General features: G+C 43.4%; 1 protein-coding gene across 7 annotated transcripts in view; it reads left to right on the top strand.

Moving 5' to 3' along the window:
* The window catches only part of ARHGAP40 (Rho GTPase activating protein 40), a 72366-nt gene that overhangs the window by 1207 nt on the left and 52756 nt on the right, over nucleotides 1-18403 (top strand). The window contains exon 1 of one of the 7 annotated variants that reach the window (XM_077335413.1): nucleotides 364-495. The exons of 3 other annotated variants lie outside the window; for them this stretch is intronic. Coding sequence is in view for 2 of the 4 variants with exons in the window: in XM_077335407.1 (XP_077191522.1) it covers nucleotides 13024-13112 (89 nt within the window). In the remaining 2 variants the exon portion in view is untranslated. Of the gene's footprint in view, nucleotides 1-363; nucleotides 496-9061; nucleotides 9121-12923; nucleotides 13113-16534; nucleotides 16657-18403 lie in introns of those variants that run through there. 3 more of the 7 variants (XM_077335408.1, XM_077335407.1, XM_077335415.1) reach the window with 3 other exon arrangements.

Below are 18403 nucleotides of genomic sequence, written 5' to 3'. Positions count from 1 at the left end.
TGTGTTGCGATCAGTTGTAGAGCGATTCCCACTGGTGCATCTCAGCTCCTGCAAGCCGAACTCCTTTGCTCGGCACCCCTTTTACTGTGGGATTGGAGGAGCAGATATAGCAGGGGAATTGTGCACCTATAACATCAGAATCGCGCTTGCAGTTCCTCGTGCGTGCAAATAGGATCGCTAGTGGGGGCGGGGAGTAACGGCTTAAAGCTAAAAATCTAACTGCTGCCGCCGGAATGGCTCCTCTTTTACACGTCTGCCTTTTATTCCAGAAAGCTGGAACAGGATATTCTCCTCTTGCTCCATACAGCCCAGGAATCCTTCCCTTAGTTTCCATCCGGCAAACTCAAGTTGTAATTTAAAGCGCACATATACACACCACCCCTGTTTGAGATTTAAGCGACTATGCTTCATACTTTGGGGAAGAAGCCTGGGCGAGCTTGTTGGTGATGGACCTCGTGGCGAAACAGAACGATTGGGGCTTGGGAAGCTGTTAAGGTTTGTGTCTGCGTTAAGGCAGGATATGCAGAGATCTTTTCAGGGCTGACTCTAGATCAAACTTAGAGAGCAGTTGGGTATGAAGCAAAGATAAAGGGGTGTCTTCCCTTCATCTTGTCTAACACAAGCCAGCATTTTGAGGGTGTCAGTCAGCTGACAACAGCTTTTTCATTAGGGGTGTGTGTGTGTGGATTGAGTAATGAACGGGACCGTTGGCTGTTGTGACTACTCAGCAGACTCCAGCTTCTCATAAGAAACACGCGCTGTTATTGTTTGAACAGGGAGTCCTCCCCAGTGTCTCTAATCTGGAAAGGTTCCTTTTGCCAAGAGGCTGTACTAAAACTGGAGGCTTTTCTTTTTTGAAAAGAGAAAAAAAGATTGCTTTTTGTACCCAAGTGGCGGAGGAGCAAATAGCAGGGCTGGATTCTGGGTTAACAGGGTGAATGCTTATGGCAGGGGTGGTCAAACCGTGGCCCTCCAGATGTCCATGGACTACAATTCCCATGAGCCCCTGCCAGCTGGCAGGGGCTCATGGGAATTGTAGTCCATGGACATCTGGAGGGCCACAGTTTGACCACCCCTGGCTTATGGTATTCTGAAAGGTATGCTCGGCCTGCAGAGCTATTCTTCAGTCTGTTTTTGGTGATCTGCATGTTCCCTGAGCAAGGCTAAAGGATCTTTGGGAATCGTGTTGTAGCTCAGTTTAAAACAGTATTGTACAATAGTCTTCTCATAGGAGAACTGCTATACAGTTGAATCTGCTCCATTAATGTATTTTGCAGTCTTGAACTTCAGGGACAGTTTTCTTGGATATTGAAAGATTTTCATTTTGCATTTCTTGCGTACAGTGGTTACTCTTTAGGGTCCTCATTTGTCTTCGTTACCTGTGGGCCACATGCTTAAAGGTGCTCAACCCACACTGCTCATCTTCCAGTCTGCACAGCTCACAGAAACATTAGCCACAGGTGGTGTAAGATGTGCAGGCATGCTTTTGAAAAGCATTTAGAAATCCCAGTCAAAATGATACACTGATTTATGTATCAGATTTGGGTAGGAGAAAGAAATCTTTGCAGACAAGGAGACAAGGGACTGGCCTGTTCCTTTCCAGAACTTGAATAATAAAACTATACCAACCTTGTTAGCTTCAGCAGAGTTGCACCCTTCTAAGCCTACTGGCTTCGGTGTAACTCTGCTTGGGATGACACTGCAAGTGGTTAAATTCCTAAACAATGCAAAATAATAATGACCCTTGTGGATCCTTAGGGTGGTGATAGCGGCAGCATTGACCTTCGGGAGCCAGAGCTCCCTTGACTGGTCTGCTCTGCTAAAAGACGGCTACACCTAATATCTCAGCAGAAGGACATATTATGTCTGAGTAAGAGCAGTGTTATGGAACTTCTGTACTAGCTGTGAAAACACAGGATGTTCAATGTCTTTATTCCATCTGGTAAACATTATGCACCTCTTATACTGGTTAGAAGACCCCCAATTTACATTAATATAACTTGGCCTTAAAAAGCAAACTGTGGGGGAGAACCATACAACCCCCCGGGTTTTTTTTTTAATTAAATGCTCTTTTCAGCAGCTGAACAGTAAATCAAAAGTGGCTCATTGCTTTGGGGGAGACACAACATCACTTATTATAACTACCAAAACAATATTGCCTCCTGACCCTACAAAACACAACAGAGTATATAAGCCTTCAAGCTCTCCAGAATGTTTCATCAGGTTGGATGTTAAAAAAAAATAAACACAGTTTGGTTATAGAATTATCTTATATGGCATGATTTTATGCTCCCTTTGTTTGCATCTTGTATAGAATACAGCTGTTACACTTTAGTACCCATGACATTCTGGGAAGAAGGATCAAAAACTGGAAGCCATCCAGTATAGAAACCAGCTAATCAAATGTATCTCTGAGTAAGTCTGTCCAGAAACATGTGGTTTGCAGCTTGGTTATATCTTCTTGTGAAAGAAGAGAATCTTTGTAGAAATGAGTTCATGCTTTAATAGTTATGGGAACCAGACCTGCTAAATCATACCAGTTTGTTTCCTCCTATATTTACCCCTATAACCTCACTCTTCTCCCTCTGGATAGATCAAGCAAATACATGATTCAAGGTGCTATTATGAGAGTGGTTGACTTTGAAAGATTATTTATCCGTTCCTATACAAATCAGAGTGTTGGAGACTACAGAGATGGCAGCTGGAACAATCTGTGGTGGTCAGATATGCTTGGTTCCATTTCCAGGAAATGACATAAAATCTACACAGCTTTCCTGTTTCTGCCTTGTCTGAATGCCAAATCCAATTCCCTTTTCACCGATACAGATTTTGAGTAAGCAACCTCTCTTTGTCTGACCTCATGACCAGGGGCAGTCATCACCTGTGTGCTGACACCTCTGACTGTTTCCTTTGAGAGCATGCCTGCTAGAGCCTACTGTGTACTGCCTTAAAGGAGCATGGCTGATGATCCTTGGTGCTGGGAAGTGGCAAAAAAGAAGTATATGGATAGTGGTGTCTTTTTTTTTGGGGGGGGGAGAAGGCCCACAGTAGCTCATCATGGGTCAAAGAATCTTGTTCTACTAGGTCTCTGCTGTTAAGCAAAGTGAGTCCAGGCAGTCTCAGGCAATGGGTTCTGGAGGACTCTTGTTTTCATGTACAGACCTTGATTCTGAAAACTTGGGCAGAGTTTCCAGCTTCTGTGCAGCTGCCAGAAGCTACTGGTTCTGTTGATTTAGTGACACTTTTGCTTCTTAAGAATATATATAATTTTTCATTATAACCACCCTGCTGTGTATGTTTTATCCTGCTGTTCCATGACTGTAATAAATTACTGATTATTATGTTTTTATTGCACTTTTCTCCTCCTCCCCTTTGTTTTATACTTACCGTATTGGTTGGGCTGAGATGTTGTTATGGGCTCTTAAGTCACCATGTGAGCTCCATGACAGTTGAGGGGCTTGAATTTTGTTGTTCTGGACCTCACCCAGTCCCTTAGCCATCGTACCACACTAGTTGTGTTAAAAATCTAAACATGCTCGTGTGCATCTGCAATCAAGGCCTTCAGGATGCCTTAGGCTTTCTTTGAATACTCCAAATCAGGAGTAGTCAACCTGTGGTCCTCCAGATGTTCATGGACTACAATTCCCATGAGATGTTCATGGACTACAATTCCCCTGCCAGCGTTTGCTGGCAGGGGCTCATGGGAATTGCAGTCCATGAACATCTGGAGGACCACAGGTTGACTACGCCTGCTCCAAATGGCATTTCATTCCTTTGTCTGTGAGTTACTTGGCCTTCTTAGCTTACCTTGCCTTTGGCCTTTATTTGGTTTCTGTAACTCTAGTCAACTGCTCCACCGTGTGGTTGTTTTCCACTATGCTGTTTGTGTTTGGAGCACAAGAAATGTTGGTCTTTTCCACAGCCAACAGTTACCTCATTTCCGTGAAAATGTAGATTCGCTTATTTGACTTATTTCCTTCATTTATATCCCATCTCTCCCCCCGCCCCCTTGAGAACCCAGCGTAGCTTACGTTGTTCGCCTCTTCTCTGTTTTGTCCTCTCAGCAATGCTGTTAGACTGGGTTAGGCTGAGAATGTGTGACTGGACCAAGATCACCCAGCAAGAATCATAGAGATGGAAGGGGCCATACAGGCCATCTAGTCCACTGGTTCCCAAACTTTTTCGGGCTACCATCCCCTTGACTCCCACAACTCTAACACCCCCCTCCCTTTGCTGGTGTTAGGTCTATTGCAAATTCAAAACATACTATATTGCCTACATTTATTTTTGGTTGCTGTGCAGCAGACATGTTTGAGTCTGGAAAAATATATTTCTTTGGAAAAGTCATTTGTAAATGTCACACATTTGCCTTCCCTTTCCTCTCCCCACAACAGACACCCTGTGGGGTGGATGAGGCTGAGAGAGCCCTGATATCACTGCTCAGTCAGAACAGTTTTATCAGTGCCGTGATGAGCCCAAGGTCACCCAGCTGGCTGCATGTGGGGGAGTGCGGAATCAAACCCAGCATGCCAGATTAGACTCCTAACCACTACACGCACTCCTAACCACTACACCAAGCTGGTTAAAAAATTCCTGGGGCTCTGGGGTGGAGTCATAGAATCATAGAATCAAAGAGTAGGATCAGCCCTAAGCATCCTAAAGCATCCAAGAAAAGTATGCATCCAACCTTTGCTTGAAGACTGCCAGTGAGGGGGAGCTCACCACCTCCTTAGGCAGCCTATTCCACTGCTGAACTACTCTGACTGTGAATTTTTTTTCCTGATATCTAGCCTATATCGTTGTACTTGAAGTTTAAACCCATTACTGCGTGTCCTCTCATCTGCAGCGAACAGAAACAGCATCCTGCCCTCCTCCAAGTGACAACCTTTCAAATACTTAAAGAGGGCTATCATGTCCCCTCTCAACCTCCTTTTCTCCAGGCTGAACATTCCCAAGTCCCTCAACCTATCTTCATAGGGTTTGGTCCCTTGGCCCCAGATCTGGGAAGGAACTCAGCAGGAATATGAATCCCATCCAACCCAGCTTGGGAAACTGTTGCTTTTTTCAGGAGGCTAAGCAGGGTTGGCCCTGGTCAGCACTGGGATGGGTGACCACCCAGAGGCAAGCAATGACAAGCAACCTTGGAACATCTCTTGCTAGGAAAACAAAGCTGCAGCAGGAACAGTCAGATTCCTCACCGCCTCACCCCAGTGCCCTAAAGTTCCTCACTGCCCTTCTACAGCCCCTAGGGAGGGTGTACTGACCACTTTGGGAACCCCTAATTCTAGTCCAACATCCTGTTTAATGCTGAATCCATGAATGCTGGACTTGGGGGTTTGAACCAGGGTCTCTCTCATTCTAATCTAACCAGTCTTATGATTACTTCAGAAGAATCTCAAACACAAATATATGTTGTTTGCTGTGCTATCTCTCCCCCCCCTTTCTTTTCCCCCTCATTTTCAGGGACAGCTGACAAATGGAGTAGTTGTGTATCTACAATGTTGTGAGACTTTTCTGTGTACATTTGAAGGATCTATCTGGGATATAATCACTTGTGACTTTTATAATACTCTTCTATTGAAAGGTTTTTAGTTACATTATGTTAGACTATCCCTTAGAAAGTATGTTGTGTTTGTTCAGATATACATCTGTGTGTTTGCATTTAAACAGTACACAAATATTTTCCTACCAAGCTCCTTGCAGTAGGAAAAAGAATCTTTAAACAAACATCATGCCAGAAGTTTGTGTACCAATGGATTTGCATGTTGTATAATCAAAACTCTTCATGGTGGTGTAATTAGCTAGCAGTACCAACAGATGAGCCTAAGGCAGCCAACATGCTGTCTGAAGCTCTGACCATGAGGCTGGGAGTTCAATACCAGCAGCCAGCTCAAGGTTGACCCAGCCTTCCATTCTTGTGAGGTCGGTAAAATGAGTACCCAGCCTGCTGGGGAGTAAAACGGTAATGACTGGGGAAGGGAATGGCAAATCACCCTGTATTGAGTATGCCAAGAAAACGCTAGAGGGCGTCACCCCAAGGGTCAGACATGACTCGGTGCTTGCACAGGGGATACCTTTACCTTTACCAACAGATACCAGGTATAATCAATTGGTCTGCCCTGTTACGTTTTGCAAACCCCGATTTCTTAAAAAAAACCCCAAAAACCTCCATAATACAGAGTTGGTATGCCAGGAGGGGCGGATTATAAAGGGGGGGATATAGAAAATACCTGATCTGTGATATCTAGAGAAATAAAATGTTTGAAAGTTTTGAAGCCATGGATTCCAACTCCACATTTGGATGGTGGGGTAGCAGAAATATAGATATATTCAATGCTTCCTTAAAAGCCTAAACTACTTTACCAACAACAAAGAAAAACACATCATTTAAAGTTCAGCATATACATTTGTACTACTTAGCATATTTCTATAATTTAGAAATACCATACCTTATTTTTTCTGCAAGAAAAATTGTAAATATGCACCGTACTTGAGAGAGGTACAAGCTGCTTGACACTTTGCCACCTTAGCACGTGTGGCTTAGTTTTTGCTAAATTTAAATCTGTGCGTAGTTTTATAGTAAACAAAGTATTTGGCAGTCTTACATGATCACCATAAAGTATTCAGATACAGAATTAGACTTTACAACACTGAATGCTTCAGTAATATAATAATGCATGCCATAACATATTAATTGTAGACCAAATGTAGTCATGGTTAAACAATTACATACAATATAGTCTCAAGGAAATATTTCTACACTAATTAGCATTTTGTAATGAATCTTGTAAATACCCTACAAGCAACATAAGACGGTATGGGATTTAATGGATGAGGAGCAATTATTAGTTTTCTGTGCTAGGTAGAACTTTAATTGCTTAAACTGAGCCTCCCCCACATCCCTTTCTTTGTCTCTTAAAAAGAACCATATTGCAAACTACTTAGAGTGTGGAGAAAAGATGCAATAGAGGTTGGAATAGTGTAATCAAAAGTAAATGGATTTTTACAATTGCTCTCAGTGTCTTTGGTGCCCTGGTTTTGTCAATTGTAAAATGAGTTGTGTAAAATTAGTTGTTATGCTTTAGGATGCTTTGGGTTGATCCTGCGTTGAGCAGGTGGTTGGACTAGATGGCCTGTATGGCCTCTTCCAACTCCATGATTCTATGAGTTTTTAGATGTTGTGATGTAAATATAATTAGTGAATAATCCAGATTATATATTTGCATACTGGAAGGATTGACTCAGTCCCTCCTTGATGCTGAGCCTCATGTAACCTTCGAGCCTTCGGGGGGAGGCGGGGTATAAATATAATAATAATAATAATAATAATAACCTCCCTGCTTAAGTCTCTGGTGGCTGCTCGAATCTCTGTAGTAGTTAGTGATTCAGAATGTGGGTTTGCTGTGGTGATTGCGGCCACATAGTATCATAGAATTATAGAGTTGGAAGGGGCCACACAGGCCATCTAGTCCAACCCCCTGCTCAACGTAGGATCAGCCCTAAGCATCCTAAAGCATCAAAGACATGTGTGTATCCAACCTTTGCTTGAAGACTGCCAGTGAGGGGGAGTTCACCACCTCCTTAGGCAGCCTATTCCACTGCTGAACTACTCTGACTGTGAAATACTTCTGCTTCTCTGTCAGTGGCTGCTAACTCTCTACGGTGGTCCATCAATTTGCAGCTATCACATGTCAGCCTCATTGTAGGTCAACCGACCTAGATGGTCAGTCACTTTACTTGAACGTTTATGAGTTCAAGCAATGTTTATGGATGCAAGCAATGAGTAACAAAAGCTTGTACTCACAAAAGTTCATACCCTGCTATACATTGTCACAAATGTCACAGAGCCAGCTTGGTATAGTAATTAGGACCGCTGACTTCTAATCTGGCGAGCCAGGTTTGATTCCCCACTCCTCCACATGCAACCAGCTGGGTGACCTTGGGCTCACCACAGCACTTATAGAGCTGTTCTGACTGAGCAGTGATATCAGGGCTCTCAGCCTTGCCTACATCACAGGGTGTCTGTTGTGGGAAAAGGGAAGGTGACTGTAAGCTTCTTTTAGATTCCTTCGGGTAGAGAAAAGCAGCATACAAGAACCAACTCTTCTACAAATTTTGTTAGTATTTGAGGCAATACTGGACTCTTGCTCTTTTCTACTGCTATGGACAGACTAACATGGCCACTCACCTTGAATGTTTATGTAATTCATTGGGACATGTGACCACGTGACTACTTCACCTGTGTACGTTTCTGTAACAAATTGTACGCCAGAGCCTTCTGTCAGAAAATTCCCAGGCAGGGCAGCCTTAAAGGACTTTCCCCAGAGTAAGCTGCTTTGAATAGATCTGAGTAGGGGTTCTGTGCAGACCTCTTTAGGATCGCTCTCTCTGAATGTAGCAGTGTGAGGACAATTTAGTGAAGTAATGGGATAAAGGAGAAAGCCTACAAAGAAGGAAAATGAAACGACATGAGGAAAAGGATGTTTAGTGTTTTGATACAAAATGCATACTGTACAGCTAATAAACCTATACTACTAAGAATCATTCCTTCAGCTAATCCTTGGGATTGGATTCTGTGATGAGAGCGGGGGTACTAATCCCTCAACTGGGAATACTCAGTTCATTTGCTTAAGGAACTGAGCCAAGACATAAACATATTTAGAGTCCTGCAGTTTTTGTGAGGACAATCCTGACAGTTTGTTGCAGGTTTTAATATAGCTATATCCCGAGGTAGTCATTTCATGACTATGTGGTCAACCAAGATGTGAGGAAGTTGATTTTATTCTCACGTGTATCCATTGTTAAACCAGCCTATTTATAGATGAAGCAGCCTGAGTGGAAATTTATGAGGAAGTTATGCTTTTTTAGGAAGAAAGTTTCTCACTTGAAGAAATGAGTACCTTCATTTTCCCCTTTGAGGCCTTTGTGTGTATGGTTCCCTGTCTACACCACTTACTAACTTTCCTATTAACAGGTAGATTCAGCCATTTTCTGGCTTGCCAGAACTGCCTATGATGGTTAAGGCTAAAAAGTTTAGTCTTCTGGCTCCAAAACTTTTTTGCTGTGTCCCTGATTCATGGTCCTGGATCTGAGCGAACGCTACTCTTTCCTCAGAATTGGGTAAGTTTCTCAATCCATAAAATCAGAGTACAGTAGGACCTTTAAGACCAACAAAGATTTATTCAAGGCGTGAGCTTTCGAGTGCAAGCACTCTTCCTGAGGCTATCCATGTCTGCCTCTGCTATTTGGTCCAAACAGCCTGTGTTAAAAGCCCAGGTAGCTCTGTTTGCCATAGGGCAATGTTTTCATTCTACAAAATAAGGATGTTGTGGAATAAGGGGCAGGGTCACAGTAAGGGGCATCTGGCAACCAGATTGGGGGTGGGGGTGGGGACGGTAGGCAGATAAACAGAGATAATCCAGGGAAGCAGTGACATGTGGACCTCAAGTAATTCTGCTTTGTTTCCTTTAAGTGAGAAGCTGCTTATTTTTTTTTAAGCATGCTTTGGGATAAGGAGGAAACTATTGCATTTCTTTGGGACATTTTAAATTCATAGTTACTAAACTTACACTCCTCCAATGTACATTGTGTGGCGAATCTCTTAAAAAGAAACAGCTTCCACAATGTACACCTGCTCAGATTTCAGGAAATTCAGATTTTCTCTTGAATTTGTGTCCATAATTCTGTAAAACGCCATGACATGGATATAAAAAACATTGGTGAAGCTCTAAGTAGCAGTGCTGTGAAATCTGCCTGTTGACTTCTCAAAATTAACTGCATTGAGGTTGTGGCTATTCCCGGCTGCTATCTGTAGGCAATTTACAGGGTTCAATTTAAAACTATTTTCCTCTTCCTACAAATTAGCAGAAGCTATTGAAATAATCATGTCACCTGTATATGCATAGGCTTGTGGTTTACAACTCCAGTTGCTAATCATCTCTTCTGTGTGTCAACAAGCTCTTAATCATTGTCCATCCCCATCTAATTTGGTTTATTTTCAGAAGTTGATGATGGATTAAAATATCACTGGAAATAACTCCTAAAGCAGGGGTAGTCAACCTGTGGTCCTCCAGATGTCCATGGACTACAATTCCCATGACCCCCTGCCAGCATTTGCTGGCAAGGGCTCATGGGAATTGTAGTCCACGAACATCTGGAGGACCACAGGTTGAATACCCCTGTCCTAAAGGATAGGTCTGTTAATATTTTTGCAGTAAATAACCCCCCTCCCCTCCCAAAAAAAGCCCCAGGAGTATTCAGGTACTTTAACAATTTAACACAATTTCATTCCAGCATAAATTTGCACAGAGTGCAGTCTAGTTAATCAGATTAGACTGTTGAGATTCCTTTTTGATATTGCTGTGCTAAGTACAATACTGCTTCTGGGAACTGAAGATGGACCCAGAGTTACTGTGAAAAAGGCAAGATTTTTTTCTTCGTGGCTGAAGGGTCAAAGCATCCAAGTAAGAAGGGTGCACTGTATTTTATTCCTGTTACCTCAATAGCAGGTGATATCCTTGTACCATAGAAATGGAAGGATATCCTTTTGGGAGGAGGATGGATAAACACAACAGTACACTGGCTTCAGCTGTGTTTTTCCAGCCAAGCTGAATCTCAAAAGTGAGTTGGCATTTGCAAATAACACCCTTATCACAGTTGAAGGAAATCCTGTCAGTTGTATAGGAACTGGGGAGTGGGGCTGGCGCGTATACATCCTTAGCAGCTGATTTAAAAAGCAGCTGCTTGGAGAAGAAATGGATTTTGCGACATGCATTAAAAGCATAATGTGGCATTGTGTCTGTTCAGGATTTCTACATCCATCAGAAAAGACAGGAGATTCACCTCATGCTGTTCCCAAAGGCCTGGCCAGACATCACTATTAGTACCTAGTTTGGGGAGGACTGAGTTTTACCTTGCATGTGATCTCCCAGGATGATGACTGACCTCCAGACTACAGAGATCAGTTCCCTTGGATAAACTGGCTGATTTAGAGTACAGATGCTATGGCATTATACATCGCTGGCATCCCCCCCAAAGTTGACCCCCCTAGCTCCATCCCCAAATCTCCAGGGGTTTCCTAACCTAGAGCTGGCAACCCTATATATTTGCCAGACGTGAAAAGACACAAGAAGGATGTGTTATATGACAAATTGTGGCACTCATACATGGTAAACGGGACAATGATGAGGTGCAAGCCCTACAGAGATTAGGCTGATTCTGCACTGAGCAGGGGGATGGACTAGACCGGTCCCGGTCCATGGATCAGTTGGTACCGGGCCACGGCTCCTCCTCATCCTTCTCCCTGGCTGCTGCCTCTGCTGCCTTGCCACTCTGCCGCCAGCTCACCTTTGGTGTTCTCCAGTGGCCGCCATGGCTGGGGCTCCCCCTCGGCATGGCACTGCACAGCTGCTGCTGGCAGCACCCCCCAGTGGGCAGCGGGAAGTCAGGGGCGCCAGCGGGAAAGCAAGTGGAGCAGGGGCGCAGGTGGCAACGTCCCTTGGCAATAGACTACCCCCTCCCGGGCCTCAGTAAAATTGTCAAGCGTTGACCGGACCCCGGTGATAGAAAGGTTGGGGACCACAGGACTAGATGGCCTGCATGGACTCTTCCATCTCTATGATTCTGTGATTAAGTGAAATACCAGACCTATTAAGCAGGACCAAGTAATGCCTTTTCCAAGTCTACTCTTTGTTTACTCAGAAAACTGGCCACCAGAGTTTATTGCATAGCAGAAAGCAAATGAGGAGGGTAAAGGAAAAAGGAAGTGTTCTGGGAACCAGGAAACAAATTTTTGGCTTCAGGGTAAGACAGCTGTGAATGTAGATAAACAAATCTCTTAAGACTTTTATTATTAGTTTAATAATTTGAAGTTGATAATAACATTCAAGCCACACAGATACAAACAAAAAGAATACTGGTTGGAGATGTTTTGTTGATAGGTGTTTGGGTTTTTTTGTAGGGACAGTGGCTGGCTTGAATTCACAGGTTATTAACATTTTAAAAAAAGACATTCAGAACTGACCTTCATAAGGTAGGAGATCATCTGAGATGTTGTTTCCCTTGGTGCTGTTGCATGTTTAAATTGTATGTGCAGTCACAGCTTAACCTGTGTGTACCAACTGCTGCAGTAGCACTGGAGCTAGAAAACAGTATCCTGTCGTGTCCAGGTAAGTGAGTGGGCCTGTGCTGCCTTACGGTCATTTTGGACCATACAATATTCTGTTCGGTTCAGCCTTGAACTGACAATGTGTTGCTTTATTTTCAATTTAAAATTTCTAAAATTTTGGGCAGGGAACTAAGAAGGATGCAGTTTAAGCTAGAGCAAAGAGAGAGTCAGGGGGATGGGAGCTGGAATGGTGGCAGCTTTGCAGATTCCATATGTTGCCGGTGGGAATCTGATGCAGGTGCAGCATTGCCTTCATGTTTGCTTGCAGCGTGTTCTGCTTCACATGCAGGCTTCTAAACATACATTACACAGACTCTGTGTCTCTGCTGTATTCATATTACAGGGAAAAACAGATCCTGCACAGAGGCCTGCTCCCTGGAATTTCCTGCAGCTGAGGAAGCAGGGTGAATCACCAAATTTATTTTTTGAACAATACCCTATAATGCAGGCTTTTGGTTTACGGATTTGTCTGTTCCTTGTTTTTGTTACTGCTGAATGTAATTACTGTTTAGATTTGTGAGGTGCCTTGTAATTTGGCACAGCTCAAAGGGAAGGCATAAATATAATTCATGCGGAGAAGGTATCCTCTTAAGCAGGGACCCTTTCATAGCACGGTATTTCTTCTGCAAAGTGGTCCACTGATTTTCAAAAAACAAACAAACAAAAATAATAGCTTTTATTAAGATCAGCCCAGATGACACGCAGCTGTGTTCCCACCACTTGAGAGTTCTCCAGAACACCTCATCAAGCTGTTATGTTAAAAAGAAAAAGGGGAATGTGAGATGGATTTTGTTCTTAAACTTTGCCTTGAACCATCACCACTACTTTCAACCTGTTTCAACTTTAAACATTCCTGAATGCATCTGATAAAATTTGGGATATCTCAACAGAAGGAAACTCAACTTGGGAAAAGATTTTGCCTATGGGTTCCCTCCTACAATTTAAGGTAATGCTCTTCCGCTTGGTTTCCATTGACTAAGGGACTTTTAAGAGCGTGATTTGAAAGATGTGGGTTTTTCTACTCCTTTATCTTTAAAAGTTCTTAACATCCAACCTCAGTAAGAATTCTGGGATTCTTGATGGCTTGCATGCTGGTTTGTGTCACCTTGGTTGGCCTTTTTTGGTTTTTGTTTTTTTACAAGATTATATAGCTATTGATTTTAGTGTTGGACCATTGTAGTTACCCCCGGCCTCAATAGTTTTCGGACACTATTGATAACAGTGGTGTTATTAGGGAGTAAGCAAGATACATTTCAGTAGCAGCTCATGGATTCTTCTCTTGCATGAGCCAAAGCCTTCAGTATTATTTCACAGACTGCTGCACCTGATAACTCTTTTGGTATTGCCTGCACCTTGTGTGGCGTGTCATGGCTTCAGAGCCCCTGCCAGTGAAGAAGAAGGGACCATTTACCTCCCTATGCCCCCCCGCAGGGCACTTGGCTCTGTGGGTATGTACTTGCTAATGATCCCAGGGTCCCGGGAAACACGCCTGGCCTAGACCAGGGCCTTTTCGGTCCTGGCCCTAACCTGGTGGAATGAGCTCCAAGACCAGCTGCGGGCCCTATCAGGACTCTCTGGGTTCTCCAGGGCCTGCAAGACAGAGCTCTTCTGCCAGGCATTTGGTGGAGGTGAGGTGCACGGAGTACCTGGGAGTGTGATCTGGTCCCCCCTCCCCTGATTCCAGGCTTAGATATTAGATCAGCCTGGATCCACTGGTTGATCCACCCTGAATTATTTCATCTTTCTTATTTCTAGCTTTGCATCTCTGGCTTCCCAGTCCATACTGGTTCAGCTGCTTGTGAGGTCGGGATAAGCTTTTACATTAATCCGCCATCTTGTTTTTATGTCCTTATTTTTATGTTTTTATAATTGGGGACTTATTATTGCTGGGATTTTAATTGACTGTTTTATGAATAGGTATTTTATTGCATGTTGTGAACCACCGTGAGATGGCAAGTCAGAGAGCGGCAGTATACAAGTATAATAATTATACATAAAACAAATAAAAATAAATAAATATGCCGCTTTTCTCTACCTGAAAGAGTCTCAAAGCAGCTTACAATCCCCTTCCCTTCCCTTTCCCCACAACAGACACCCTGTGGGGTGGGTGAGGCTAAGAGAGCCCTGATATCACTGCTCAGTCAGAACAGTTTTATCAGTGCCATGGAGAGCCCAAGGTCACCCAGCTGGCTGCATGTGGGGGAGTGCAGAATCGAACCCAGCTCACCAGATTAGAAGTCCGCACTCCTAACCACTATACCAAGCTGGCTCTCCTACACCAAGTTGGTTCACCAAGCTGCTTTCTTTATAACGGCTTTTCTAATTTTGAAGAGCCACATCCTTCCCACGCTGAAGAAGCTGACTGATATTCAAAACACAAACCTGAAGGGTGGCATTTTATTCCAAGAGAAACTACTGCAGTCTCTCTTTTAATTCCATGAAGAGCTAGAGGCTAATTGCTTGTGAGATATGTATATACTTTTTGCATGAAAATGAAACCACTTTTCTTCTTATTTTTATGAAATGGGCAACTGTATTTTGTTCACAGTGGTCATGCTAGGCCTGCTAACAAAAGTTCTTATATCCTCTGACTGGCTGGTTTTCTTTTTGAGTTTCAGTGGTCCCTTGCTCGTCCAGTTGCATAGGAATAATGCCAGTAGAGACTGCAGACCAGCCAGTCCTGTCCGGGCTAGAGATCAAGTTCCTGCTGAATCTTGGGTTGTCTCTCTTTGGTTAGAAGTACTGTGATACCAAAATAACGTGATTTGTTATCAGTTCTTTTTTGGGGGGGGGGACAATGGTGATTTCCTTAGCACACTACTAAAATGGGTTTTCGTTTGTTGGCTTTTTAATGAGAAAATTGCCATGGCTCCTCCACTGCCGGCTGCTGCCTGCCACTGCCACCTGCCACGGCGGCAGTGGCCACCAACCTAGCAACCCCACGGAAGGGGCCGGGTGACCCCACTTGGGGTTGGGACCCCAAGGTTGAGAACCACTGCTCAAAGAGAAGGATCACTAGCCCAAAGTCAGCTAGCTGGCTGCATGTGGAGGAGTGGAGAATCCAACCCCCTTTCTCCAAATTAGAGCCCACTGCTCTTTAAGTGCTACACAAAACTGGCTCTCAGGTTGTGGTGTAATATGTGTGTGTGTTTGCCTCCCCTACCACCCCCTTCTTGGTGTTCGGGCTTCAGCTTTTGATCAAAGTAAATTCATTGATTGGAACCAATCATTTTTCTAACCTGAGGAACAAATATACTCTTCTCTTAAGAATAGATTGTCAGTGACCATCTTTTCTTGTTGGGTAGCAGTGTGACAGAGAAGTAGTTCAGTAAAGTTCTTATCTGAAAAAGAAGGTATCTTATTGCTTGGCTGTTGGCAAGTGTATGGCGTGTATATCAGATCTCATGGGATGTATTGTGGAAGTATGGAAAATTTATCTAACAATGTTCTCTCCCTTACAAGTGAAACTGTGGGTGAAAATTTATTACCACACCCTGAATAAATTGGATAGAGCCTCTGGGAATGAGATATAACTTGCTGTGTGGGTTGAAGTTTCTCATTGCAGGTTGCGAAGTGGCTCTCAGCTGAGCTTGTATAGCTTTGGCACCCTGCTGGGCACCAACAAGTAGACAAGTAGACAAAAAGTAGTAGTTTTCAAACTGTCGATGGCAAAAACTTTATTCAAACAATATAAGCATTCTCAATATAAGATTAATAAAGTGAGTAGAATCTTTAAGGATCACATGGGATTGTAGTATTTGTTTTTTCAAATGGAAATCTATAAATTTAGATAGAGGCTCCAATACTGATCCTAGCTGTGCTGCTAATGGGCGTTCCTGAGGTTTTTCTAAACTTTTATGAATTTTAGGTAACAAATAAAGGTACGGAATAGATGGGAAATCATTCACCCCGAAATTAGCCTCTTGTTTAGAAATAAAATCTTGTGACAAACCCTCATGTACCATCACTTAATGAGTTTAGTTAGATCTTCAGGAAAGCTAAAGGGTATTTTTAAATAAAATTTAGAGTCCAATAATTGTCTTAAAGCTTCTTCATTATAATCCGTGCACCAGCAGCGGACTATGCCGGTTCTTAGGGCTGCGGGGGAGTTCCTGCTTCACCCGATCTCCATCTGCTGGTAGTTTGCTTATGCCATAAATACAGAGGCTACTTCTGCAGCGTGATCTGCTCCTGGTGCGCTTAGTCCCCCACCTGAAGGCCTAATCCTCTGTTTGTCGCATAACACTCTGGTGCTTTTAAAGCTGCTTATGAGCCTCCAAATGGATAGGGCATTATGCCCCTCTGACATACTGCCCCAGCTGTGATCTGATTAGGATTTATGCACTCAGGAAAGCAATTGGATTGAGAGAACAAAACCCTTTTAAGTGACGGTAGCATTTGTGCATTTGCTGTCTACGTACATGTTTATGTTGTTCGGAGAGATGGCTGCTGCTAGACTTCTCAAGGTGCTGGCATCGATCCGCTGAAAGGTAAATGGCTTTGCATTGTAGAGATGCTGATGAGAGTTTTGAGCACGGAAACATTTTGAAGTGGCGATATGGACTCAGCTTGCCTTTGCATGCCTTGATGTCACTGCGGCGAGATCTGTGGCATGGGCGGAGGAAGGAGGGATCTAACATGATCGACCCTAGGTGTATCCTTATGTATTTTCCTACCTCTCACACTGGAGTAAAGTTATTTCTTTCCTCCTCAAGATGGACTAATATGTGTGTTTTAAATTTGTTAGCTGCCTTGATGGCCCTTAGGAGAGTCAAAAAGTGGGGCATTAAATTTGCTAAAGCCTTTTCACCCTCAAGAAGTAGATGAAGTGCTGGCTGGCACAGCCCTCAGATGTGGGATCCTTCTGCTTCTCTCCCATTATTCAGATGTGAAAATTCAACCTATATGACAGAACCAGAAAATTTCAAGTCCTGTGCAATAATGGGAAAATAGGAGATTTGTTATTTTTAGGGTACCATGCTCTATTTTTCTTTCTTTTTTTCTTTTCTTTTTTTGGCATGCAGTTGGGCTTTCACAAAATGACAGTGTCAGGACCCTAGAAAAGGAGGGGCAATTTGGGGTCTTTCTTATGCCTCAGAGTATGTGAGAATCAGTCCTTTGTGTGAATATGTTTTGCTCAGCTACTTGACTCTATTAAAAAACGAATTCTGGTAAATCCCTTTTGTACACTACCCTGATTATCCATGACTAGAAGATGGAAGGGGGGCAATATTCAGCATTGTGTATCTTGCAGAGTACCTGTGTGTTACATTTTGGTGACTTTTCGACTTTAACAGAGCAGTTGGAGGCACGATTTAAAAGTGAGGCTGGCAAGTCTCTGTGTGACTTTGCATGGTTTCTAGATTGTGTTCAGACTGTGCTACAACCTGTGCAAAGTAGTGACACCTGCTTTGTTAGCATGCCTGCACAAGATCCACAAAGAATGCCAACTAAGCACGCATAGGTGCTTTGCATTTATTGTACACGGTTTACATGGAAGCCATGCAAAGATGCCTTGGGCAGCTCTTTTGAGTGGCCTGCTTGAGATCCGAAATGGCTCAAAGTCTATCCATTTCCCCTTTCTTCCTGCAGTTCCATGTGCATGATTATCTCTGTACATTTCATGTTTTACAAGAGGCTTCTAGAATATTGTCTGATTGATAGCATGGCAACTTGACATATATATATATTATTTACTGTAGAAGCCTGCCCCTACTTGTATGAGCTAGGTTTGTATTTCAGCCTGCAGGGTTTTTTGTGGGCATATTGCTGAGACAGCAAAAGTTGGCACCACAATGAAATTTCTAGATGCCCTGCTAATCTGACACCTGGGATTTGTCAAGCTGCATCATAAGCCTTGGGGTCCATGAGTGTAAGAAAAGCTTGGTTGATAGTTAATACAGTAGTGCCATGAATGCATGCAGTGTGCCAGGCCTGTGGTTTTCTGGCCCCCATGTCTTACTTCTGGGTGGGCCTTCCTCCAAGTCTGGCCCCACTCCAAGCTGAACAGTGTGAACACCTTCAAGGCTTATTGTAGCAGGCCACCTCCCCCAGACCAGAGGTTCTGCATCCTAAGCAATCTCTCTGGGGGCATTTTGGCCTTGTCACCTTAGTTTGCCCTTTTTTGTGGGCATTCCTGTCTGGCACCCTGGCCCAATCTCTTCTTGGCCATCTCCTTTGAAGGTAAATCCTGGCTGTAAATCTGGTTTCAGTGGTCTCACACTTTTTGAACCATTA

This window comes from Paroedura picta, chromosome 4, assembly GCF_049243985.1.
Source record: "Paroedura picta isolate Pp20150507F chromosome 4, Ppicta_v3.0, whole genome shotgun sequence".
In the NCBI taxonomy this organism is placed as follows: domain Eukaryota; kingdom Metazoa; phylum Chordata; class Lepidosauria; order Squamata; family Gekkonidae; genus Paroedura; species Paroedura picta.
Note: the sequence above shows the minus strand (reverse complement) of the source record. Positions and strands in the feature narration are given on the sequence as shown.